A 10,657-nucleotide genomic window follows, 5' to 3' on the forward strand; every position below is an offset into this window, starting at 1 on the left:
CATATAGCTGTGTGCAGATATGGGGGATAAATTTGGTCTCCGACAATGCCACCTTAAAGAGAAATATGAGATAACGTCAGTGGTTCCTGGACAATGTGTTTTGTTGACTTTAGTGATCCTGTACGCCACCATGAGATTTGCTATTAGTGGAGTATATCTATATCTATATATATATATATATATATATATATATATATATATATATATATATATATATATATATATGTATATATATATATTTTTTTTTTTTTTCAATAACTTTCAGGTGGTTTGTAATGAAAATTTAACCCTTTCTGTGTATCACAAGATCAAACTCTGGGTTCTGGCTCCAAAAGTAAGTTAATTCTCTTAATAAATAACAATAAAGGGTTTTGGTCTCTGAATCTTATCTCCCCATCCATGACCACTGTTGTGTCAATTGCAATTTCATTATTCAACGTCTGACTATTTTTGAATGAGCCAGGGTTTAGCAGGAGTCAGGCCCTACCAGGATAGTGACAGCTGGCGCCACCTGTATTTGAGTGTTAAAACTGCTCTCTCCAGGACTCCCATGACATCGCAAAAGGGTTCGTCCATCTCGAATATTCTGTCAACGCTCGAAATACGCTGAATGTTTGAACTTCAAAGAAAAGCGGCTCACGGAAAAATAGCTCAACATATAAAGGTTGCTGTAATCTCAGAAAACACTGGTTCATAGTGCTGTGTGTGTGTGTGTGTGTGTTCAGGAGAAATACTGAGTAGAAACTTTCCCTTCTAAATTTTATTGTTGGTAGTTATCAATAGTTCTTCCTTTATGTTTTTTCATACTTTATTCTCATCGTCACAATTTATTCAAACACAATAATACAGTAATTCGCAAACAAACAAAACACAGGTTAGTAAATCCATTCACATTCCATTTATTTATATGTAGCAGGGTTCTTGAGGAGTTCACCGCCACTGTATAATCCTAATCTGAAGGACGAAGAGAAGGGGAATGTTAAAACGAGCAGACGTATAAACAGAATTTAAAATGTACCAAAAAAAAACACGCATGAGTAATATTTTACCTTTAACAACTAGTTTAGTTGAACACTCCACTCTGCCCAGAGCGTTTTCTGCAATGACGCTGTAATCCCCGCTGTCCTTGGCCCCAACTTTGAGTATCAACATGGAGCAGACTCCGCATGTGTTGGTGATGTAGTAGTTGGAGTTGGTGTTAAGGCTGACGTTATTTCTGTACCAGGTAACATATGGTCTGGGGTTTCCTGTCACGGCACAACTCATGTAACACTCGTAGCTCTCTGGAGTGCTGTGCGTTTTTAGTGGGACAGAGAATGAGGGAGGCGCCTCAAAGCTGCAATCCTTGGAGACAGGAAGCTTCAAAGTAAATGTTTCTGGAAGGATACAAGTGAATGTTAAAGGGGGGGGCAAACATAATTTCTCTGCCTACATGCTTGTAAATTGTCAAGTAATTAGTTTATTTTACTTATGTATGCAATGTGGCTTTTTGCAGAAATATACCATTATGTTGATTTTCACATATATAAGGCAAATAAGATGTTAATTATCAATTACAGTTAACCTTTAAGCATGGCGTACAGTATGTTTTATTATGTTCTATTATGCCATTGTGATATTGTGAAGTGGCATAGAATCAGAATCAAAATATTCTTTATTGCCACATCTGTTTGTTTTGGTGGTAAAAAATAGCCCACCAAGTTCTCAGAGCCTAAAGGGTTTGTTCAAATTATACTGCTTGACTTTTCAGACCAATAGTCCAAAACACTATGACATATAAGACGATCATATGGCATTAAGGGGAAACAGGTATTTGACTCCAAAAAATACTGACAGGATTAAGTGAAGACTGAAATTGTTGCTGATTAACTTCCCTTCAATCAGTTACTCGACTAACTGTTTGCAGCTCAATGCTCACATACTTGTGTTATGATGTGTGCTGACACTTTGTAAACTAAACTAGAACTATAGCTAGCAGACATGTTTTTGTTAAAATAATATGTGGAATCAATTGTAAAATTAGCCTATAAATTAGCCTGAATATATCTTGTTTAAAACAACAATCTATTAAATTATTATGTTCCCTTTTAATGTTCAACTCCTAATTGACTCTTTTCTCAGCTCTGTACCACTGTTTCAAATCACTGATTGAAACTTGCCTTTTGTCCTCTTCACTTCCCAGTTTGCTGACTCTGAGGGTTTGGAAAGCCCCATGTCATTCTTGGTGTAGACCCGGAACTTATACTGCCTTCCTGGCATGATGTTGACGGCAGTGAACTTGTTGTTGAAGAGATGGTCGGCTACAGTTTGCCAAGTGCGCTTAACAGAATCACGCTTGGTGACCATGTAGTGCAGCCTGTCATCTTTCTTCTCATCTGGAGAGGGATCCCAAGAGACGGTCACTGTTCCTGCCACGTTCTCGTCCAGCTCCACAGGACCGGGAGGCTTGGGGTCGTCTAGAAACAGGTAGGGAATCATCATTAGTAGTCTGAGTGACGGATCAGGGACAGATTCATTTCTTAAACAGTCAAGTAAATATAGTACCAGGACATTTTGAATCTCAGTTTTCACAGGTCTGAATTTATTTACTCTCATTGTACCTGTGATTCGTATCTCAACACTAGAGGTATCCTGACCAACAAGGTTCTTGACAATGATGGTGTAGATCCCGGTATCATGGCGCTCTGCTGATGGGATCATTAGCTGCGATGAAGTGTCTGAGTTGCTCACTGTAACATGTTTGGGTATGGGGTGGCTATCCTTCAGCCATGTGATTGTTGGTATTGGAGAGGCCTGTCAAGAATAGATAAAGCAGACATACAGGACTAAGGTGTGGGCTTATAGTGTTTTGGAGAGCAGCACAGAATGTGCTAATCCACCACTACCACCACTTTATATACAGTAGAACATTACACTAAAGAGTCCGGTGTGTTTAAATTTGCGTATAAATATTGTATTGAACCTGAAAGTTGAAGTTGATTCGAGCAGAGTTCCCAGCTCTCATTACTACAAAGTTCTTGATTTTTTTGTCGGTGAATTGCGGTCTCACTGTGGTAAAGTGGGAAGACAAAATATAATCAGAAAAGCGAAGTCAAGTTATACTATAATAATATAGAAAGCTTACTTCCCACTGACTCACCTGGCGGAGGCATTGCAATGATGTAGTTGTCAAGCTCTTGATGTTCACCATCCCCACCCTCGTTGGTGGCTAGAACTCTTACCCAGTACATGGCCATAGACTTCAGACCCATAATGGTATAGGAGGTCACAATGATTGCACTGGAGTTACAGCGACCCCATTCAGGGTTTTCTGCCGGTCTGAGCTCCACAAAGTATCCTTTGGCCTCATCTTGTACTCCTTCATCCTCGATGGGTTTTGTCCAGCTCAACGATAAGGTGGTATATGTGGAGTCCGTCACCTTCAGGTCAATAACTTTGCCAGGAGGTTCTGAGAGTATACACAATTATGTATTTAAGCTCTGAGATCCAGGCGCAGATATAACAAAAAGTAATACAAAAAATATATACATATTTGATTTATTACTCACTCTTTGGATCTCTGGCAAAAACAAATTCAGAGGGTGTACTGGGCTCCCCAGCACCAGAAATGTTAATAGCCGATACTCGGAACTCGTACTCGAAACCTTCAACAACATCCTTCACTGCATACTGTTTCTCTGTTGGACCAGAAAACATTACAGTTAAGTCTTTAAAATACATGATTTTGTTTTTTTTTTTTGTTACTTTGTCACAACTGTAAACAAAGGATTTAACATGTGCATTAACTTTGTAATGTCCTTACGTTTGATGAGCTCATCAGGAGGGTTAACCTGGCCCCACAGATTACTACCATTCTTGCGTTTCTCCACATTGTATCCAAGAATGTTGGTTCCTCCAGTATTAGTTGGTGCAGTCCAAGTAAGATTAATGCAGTCTTTGAAAGCACTGACAATTTTTGGTGTAGAGGGGGGTCCAGGATATGCTGAAGGAGTAATCAAAGAAACAAAACACATAATGCCTTTCTCAACAACACGTGCTGTGTTTGAGACTTCTGAGAAGACTCACCCTTTGTTCCAGCCTGGATGTCATCGGTCTCCATCATGTCACTGATGTCTTGATCAGTTTCTGCCCTGATGTGGTAACAGTACTTCCTGCCATGATCTACATCAGTATCCCGGTATTTAGGCTCAGGGCCAATCTTGCCTAACTTCTTCCAGCTGTTTCGGCCAATTTGCTGGCGCTCCAGGATGTAGTCTGTAATTGGTGACCCCCCATTGTCTTTGGGAGGCCTCCATTTGAACTCAATGCCCGTTGCCGAACTTTCAATAATATCCACAGGACCCAGAGGTGCTGTTGGTTTATCTGCAGTGAAAACAAAAAAGAACAGGGCTTGTGTCCATGTATTGTCTAATATATTGAGCAGTTTTATGAACTAAAAACCCACCAATTTTCTTTGCAGGCAATTAACATTACCTAGCACAATGAGTTCTGTTATGGCCTCTGTTGTTCCACATTCGTTTTTAATCTTAATCTTAATTTCTCCTGAGATTTTGCGTTGGCACTTGGACAGCACCAGACGGCTGTGTGAGGAAGATCTCTCGATCTTGATGTGGGTGTCTTCGAATAGCTCTTCACCCTCATTGAACCACTGGATCTTGGTGGGTTCACGGCCGAGGAAGGTGACCTTGAAGACGGCATCTTTCCCGTGTTTGATCTTGATTGGTTTTCTGAACTCATCCAGGTCCTCTTCGTTGATTCTTGGGGGATCTAGTTATAAAAGCAAATATTTTCAAAGTGGCTCTTTGCTTGCTTTGCTGGGCATTCACGTTTCAAATGGATACTGAGATACCTTCAACATGTAGCGCTGCTTCAGTTTTACGCCCATCAGCTTCACACCGGTACTTTCCAATATCTTCTTCTGTGCAGTTTTTGATAATTAATTTGCGATATGTCCCTTCTTTAACAATACAGATATTGTCTGTGGTGGTTATCTGAAATGCATACGCCGTAATGTAAATATACCTAAATCTCAGAAGGTTAGAGATGCAACTATTATTCAGTGAAGTCTTGCCGTCCTCACCTCTGTTCCATCTTTGTACCAAGTTCCATCACACTCCTCACTGTTTAGCCTGCAGACCAGTTCTGCATCAGTACCAATAATGGCAGTCACATCGGACAATCCACAGGTGAAGTACACTCCTGGATCTATACAAAATACAGCCTTGTCATTAATTGGGAATAGAAGTATATTAAATATTAAAATATTAAAACACTATGCTCTGAGGCAACCTACCCACGACAGTGTCAGGGACCAGTGGGCCTGCTCTTTTTCTTTTTCTTTTTTTTTGAGCAGTTCCACCCTCTTCAGTGTCATCAGCTTCGACAGAGGCATCTCCCTCCTTTCCAGGTTCACCTTCTTTGGTCACTCCCTCATTCTCCTCCCCTTCCTCCCCTTCCTCCTCTCCCTCCCCTTCCTCCTCTCCCTCCTCTCCCTCCTCTTCCTCCTCTTCTTCATCCTGTTCCAAGCCTTCCGTTTTATCCGAACTTGTTCCTCCTTCAGCTGCATCTCCTGACACTTTTTTCTTTGCCTTTGCCTTTGCACCTTCCTTTGCACCTGCCTTTGTCTTTGTCTTTGCTTTCGCCTTTGCTTTGGCTTTGGCTTCGGCCTGGGCCTTAGCTCTGGCCTCTGCTTCTGCTCTTGCTTTAGCTTCAGCTTCTTCCTTTTCAGCGGCAGCCACAGCGGCTGCTGCTTCTGCCTCCTCCCTTAGCTTTGAAACTATCTCCTCTCTCTCCTTTTCTACCTTGGCATTTTGCTCCTGAGCAATCTTCAGAATATCGGCTCGACTACCCCCTGCTCGAGTTGTCTTGCGAGGCTTCTTCTTTCCCTTTGTGTTTGGATCATTATCAACTGCAAGAGAATACAGTCAGTGTTAAATTTTCATAAGACACTTTAAACTTCCGATAAAATATAATTAGCATATTTAAATAATACCTTCCACTATGAGCCAGGCATTGCAAGATTTAAGTCCAGCCACAGCTGCATAAATTCCTTTGTCCAGTGGCATACAGTCCTTCACCACTAATGAGTGAATCAGCATGTCTTCGGAAACGAGAATGTCATATTTATCTCCTTGCTCCAGTGCGACATTCTTCCCCATCCAGTTAATCTTCTTCATAGGTTGCGAGACCACACACTCAAACAAAGCGTCTTCTCTTTCCTCTGCCTTCACGTCCTCAATCTTCACCAAGAAGTCTGCAGAGGGAACTAGACAGAGCACAAAATTACAGCTTAACCCAGGATTTGGTGTTTGCTCTCACCGGCCAAAGATACGTACATTTCTTTTCAGTGTGCGGTGTAGCGTTTATGTTAGGTGTATAGATACTTTATTTCAGACATCCTCTTACGTTTTAAGTCAGTTGAGAAGACCTTAACTCCGTCAACTTCCACTTGGTATAACCCTGCATCCTCAGGGTTGACACCATTGATGCTAAACACAAACTTCTTTCCCACTTGTTTCAGTCCATGTTTTACTTCTGTATCAACATCAAATGGAACCATCACTCCGTCCTGTGGGACAATAAGCAGTCATGAGAGATGCATGTAAAGCGCCGCATGCAGGGGAATTCACATTTTGGAAATCTAGTCCATCTATAAAAAAAATAAAATCTCACCTTGTATAAGAAAATCTTGCTGGATGTGTCTTTGAGTGACATTTCAAGTTCAAACTCTGCACCACCGTCAGATTTCAATTCAACGGGCTTTAGGTTGCAAAGTCTTTCAACAACCTGGAGTAAATGGAATTTTGTAGCATGTTGTAGAGTTTACAATTCTTGTATCATGATTCTATGATGTTATTAAAGACATAATACATATATATATTACATTAATAACACATACCCTTTCCTGCTCATGCTCCCTTTCTATCTTCTTCTCATTCAGCTTCTTCAGCATCCAACGGAAATCAGTGATGCAGTACTGTGCGCAGATCTTGTCGTAATCTTTCTTGTCTGAGCTTAACAGTAGTTCCCAAAACTTGTCATCGATCTCTGGCTTTGCCTCCTCCTTCTGCTCAGTTTCACCCCTCCAGGAAGAAAAGTTCATAATGTATATATGCAGTAGTCTATCTTATGAAAACACAAATAATCCAGCAAAACTGAACAAAAATTATTTAAAAACTTTCTTGATTTTTGCTTCCTACTTACGCAGCTTTCAAGGACTTTTTAAAATCTTCAGGTAACTCCCGGATAGCTAGAACACACACAAAAAAATGGTGTTTTTTTCCCCCCATCATTTTCATCAAATAAAAGTAAACGATGAATAACTAGAAATACAATGTAGGTTGTGTACCTGTTCTTGATTGCTGCAGAGCTTTGTTCTTTTTATAGCCAACTATATATGAAAAAAAAAAATAAAGAAATTAAAGCAAGGTTATCTAACTTTTTATTCCTTTTTATTCAATGTATGATGGAATAAAAGTGTGCGTTTTCTCACCTTCAATAACATTCAGTGTAGCAGTTACAACTGCTTTTCCATATTCATTTCTGGCAAAGCACTTGTAGGTATCAGTTTGATCCCCGCATACATCAGGTACCTACCACCCAGTATGTTATTGTTGGGATAATGACATTATTTTTTCATTTCAAAGACTCCTTATGTTTGATAGTATGCGATCTCACCTGTAACTGATGTTCACCTGAACTTTTATCGAAAGAGATTTTGAACCTTTCTTCATCAATTTCACCATTATTCCTCACCCAGGTCACGGTTGGTTTTGGATTGCCAGTAATTATTGCTCTGAAGATAGCCGTTTTTCCTACAGACGTGGCAGCAAGAATGTCAAAAAGCTTTATTATCGTCACAATAAAACAAAGTAAACTGAATGCTAGTGATTAAAGAGGCGTTACCTTCTTGAATAGTGACAGAAATGGGTTTCCGGGTGAAGTCTGGAGTGGTCATGCCCTCGGGTAGTGCTTCTACATACTGGGTGATCATAACTCCAGGCACCTTAGATCTCTTCCTAATTTTCACTGTCATTAAATGACATGCATAATGTTATTTTCTGTTTTTCAAATTTTCAAACGTTAGTGTACAAAATGGCTCAAGGTTAAACAGTTACAATTAAACAAAGACAAGTCTCTCAATATTGTAGTCTCTTACCCTGCCCCGGAGCAGTCGGCTCATCATCCTTCGCTTTCCGTATCTTAAACATCTTGACAGTAGGTTCTCTGTTTATGCAAAAATAAATAAAAAATTACAATGTGCTTTTAATACTCAATGAGACATCATTTAGTTGCAGTTCGTCTTCATTTTGATGATCTGTGGACCTGTTCACTGGGTTATTTGTCCCAATGTCGATGCATATCATTGGATTTCAGTGTGAAGCTGATGGTTTTTTTTGACCACTGGCAGTATCCATCTGTCTGGCAAATAATGAATCTTCTCCAGATGGAGTGACTTTGCAGCCAGTGTCACTCCTTGATATGATTAACCTAGGATTATCTGTTTTTATTTATGCAGTGTTTAATGGTCACTGTATCTGTATTTTGTATCTGTTTCCTCTAGTATAAATGATGTTATAGTTCCTGTTGATAGTCTACTTACTTTTAAAGCACAAATCCACCTGTATGATATGTTCATAGTACCTCAATCCACCATTGTGTGTATTCTGCTCACTCACTTGTTTATATGGTCTCACCTGTACATAGGTTTCCATCTGTAAATATTGTCCATATGCTATAAAGCCAACATGTACCATACTGCTTATATACCACGCTATTTATGCTCCATGCACTTACTGCTTATTACACTTCTGGTTAGATGCTAAACTGCATTTTGCTCTGTTCTGATGCATGATTGATAATCCTAAATATAAGTGTCCCTGATATGAGGAAATACTTAGCATTCCCTTTTCAGATTCCTGCAAGTGACAGTCCTAATTTTGCAGGCAGCAGGTCACATACCGCGTAAAACTGCCTGTCATGACTCAGAAGTGCCGCAAGTGGCCGACAGCACATGTAACATAAGTCATGACCATCTTTGCAGTGAAGTCTTGGATTCTTTTTAGCGCTGAGTTTTTCTGAGGAAATAATATTCATGTGCGGGTTGAACAAGCTGAATTCATTCATAATTAACTTCTACAACAGTGAATCATTAATTAGTATTCAAAACTGTGCCCTGACAATCAAATAACCATAGATTAATTTCAGGAAGCATGTATTAAAATATGTGTGTATAAGTATTTGGTATAAATAAATAAATTAATTAAAAAAAAATGCTCTATATTAATCTATTTAATCTAAATGTGTCACGTTGGCATGTTGATTAATCATTGCAGTTAAAGGACAGATCCATCTGGAAAAATATTGATTTATAATTTAAAATGTTGAGTTTAAATTAGACTAATATCCTACATATATTTAGCAGTTTTACGCACACGCACACACACACACACATATATATACACTTGTATCTTGAACACTCCAGTGGAAAGTAATATTCTCACTATGTTGAACCTGTACTATACTTGATAGGAGACGACCATTAGACCATTAGATTCCAAAATAGCTTTGGTTGCCAAGTGTGAACTGTTTCATGAATAATAATGTCAGATTCTTGCACTTAAGCTTAAATCAATAACAATATAACAACATATAACAGTATATAAGTGTTTGCTTACATTATTGTGTGATATCATGCCACACGGAGCATTAATAGTCAAATTGTATATAGGCTGGAGGAATTTAATATGAACACGAGCTTGTAACATTTTTCTATAGTTTGCTTCATCTACTGTATTTAATAAGAATTCCTAACAGCAACCGTGTTCTGTAACAATTTACCTTCATGCATGTTCTATAAAGAACATGAATATGACCAAGTTCATTACCTGCACTTCATCATGACATTCACTTGATCATGACTTTAGAGGAACCAGACTCATTATTCATTGATAGACTGCATGCCGTGCTATTTCAAATCATATTACAAACTATTAGAGCTCATCGGAATTCGCACAAAAATAGCGTCAAACACATGCAACATATATACATAAATCGATCTAAACTGTGAAAAGTGAAATATCCACCCACGTGTTAATAAGTAGGAATTTTGCTCATTACTTGTTAAAAGTACTTACTATTTTTCAAATATGCTGCTGTGCTTTGCTATCTGTTGCCAGCCAGGTTCCAGCTGAGCCCAGAGTGTGGGCTCTCTGTTTTGAGAGGCAATAAAACCTTTCAAAGCCACTCAGAGCAACCTAACCCACTGCTTTTTCACCGTGGCCCTTGGGGGGTAGGTTTACTGACTTGCACTTTTACCCTAAAGTCCTATAGGTTCCTGAAAAGGGGTTAGCCAAAGGAAATGGAGCGCCGAAGCTTCCTAATCCCACCCTCAAAACTGGAATTCCAGCCTCAGAGCTGCAGCCGGGTGCTTTTGGCTGCTCTTAATAAAAAGGGAATTCGCATGGGGAGTGACATACTGTAGAAGTGGCATGGGCTGAGCTGCCATTAGCTTAATTGTACAGGCTGCCTAATTTTCATCCCAACATTTAACAAGAGGTAAGTGTCAATTAAATTTTGATATGAATATTTTTTTTTTTAACTCCTTGGCCTTGTTTGCTTTGCATGTTTAGAAATGCCATTTTCAAAGGAAAAAAAA

The 10,657-nt window shown here is 39.3% G+C and overlaps 1 protein-coding gene across 1 annotated transcript; it reads right to left on the reverse strand.

Moving 5' to 3' along the window:
* Window positions 1-745: 745 nt before the first annotated feature.
* On the reverse strand, window positions 746-10,289 carry LOC125006277 (immunoglobulin-like and fibronectin type III domain-containing protein 1). Its single transcript, XM_047582196.1, has 24 exons — window positions 10,137-10,289; window positions 8,159-8,226; window positions 7,906-8,028; window positions 7,678-7,814; window positions 7,493-7,592; window positions 7,349-7,390; window positions 7,204-7,249; window positions 6,899-7,082; window positions 6,673-6,786; window positions 6,406-6,568; window positions 5,993-6,265; window positions 5,294-5,908; window positions 5,081-5,205; window positions 4,850-4,991; window positions 4,474-4,767; window positions 4,066-4,362; window positions 3,803-3,982; window positions 3,549-3,677; window positions 3,140-3,448; window positions 2,963-3,048; window positions 2,601-2,793; window positions 2,160-2,456; window positions 1,050-1,376; window positions 746-954 (listed from the first exon to the last, which is right to left on the reverse strand). The coding sequence occupies exons 2-24, from the start codon at window positions 8,208-8,210 to the stop codon at window positions 950-952; spliced, it is 4,233 nt and encodes a 1,410-aa protein (XP_047438152.1). The 5' UTR covers window positions 8,211-8,226; window positions 10,137-10,289; the 3' UTR covers window positions 746-949.
* Window positions 10,290-10,657: the final 368 nt, after the last annotated feature.

This window comes from Mugil cephalus, chromosome 4, assembly GCF_022458985.1.
Source record: "Mugil cephalus isolate CIBA_MC_2020 chromosome 4, CIBA_Mcephalus_1.1, whole genome shotgun sequence".
NCBI lineage: Eukaryota > Metazoa > Chordata > Actinopteri > Mugiliformes > Mugilidae > Mugil > Mugil cephalus.

What these genes read in the sequence shown, in the direction of transcription:
- LOC125006277 (XM_047582196.1), bottom strand. Translation starts at nt 8,210, where the DNA reads ATGTTTAAGATACGGAAAGCGAAGGATGATGAGCCGACTGCTCCGGGG. An exon ending in GCAAGATTTTCTTATACAAG is followed by an intron (nt 6,569 to 6,672) that starts GTGAGATTTTAT and finishes ATTGTCCCACAG; the next exon opens with GACGGAGTGATGGTTCCATT. An exon ending in CATCCAGGCTGGAACAAAGG is followed by an intron (nt 3,983 to 4,065) that starts GTGAGTCTTCTC and finishes TTACTCCTTCAG; the next exon opens with CATATCCTGGACCCCCCTCT.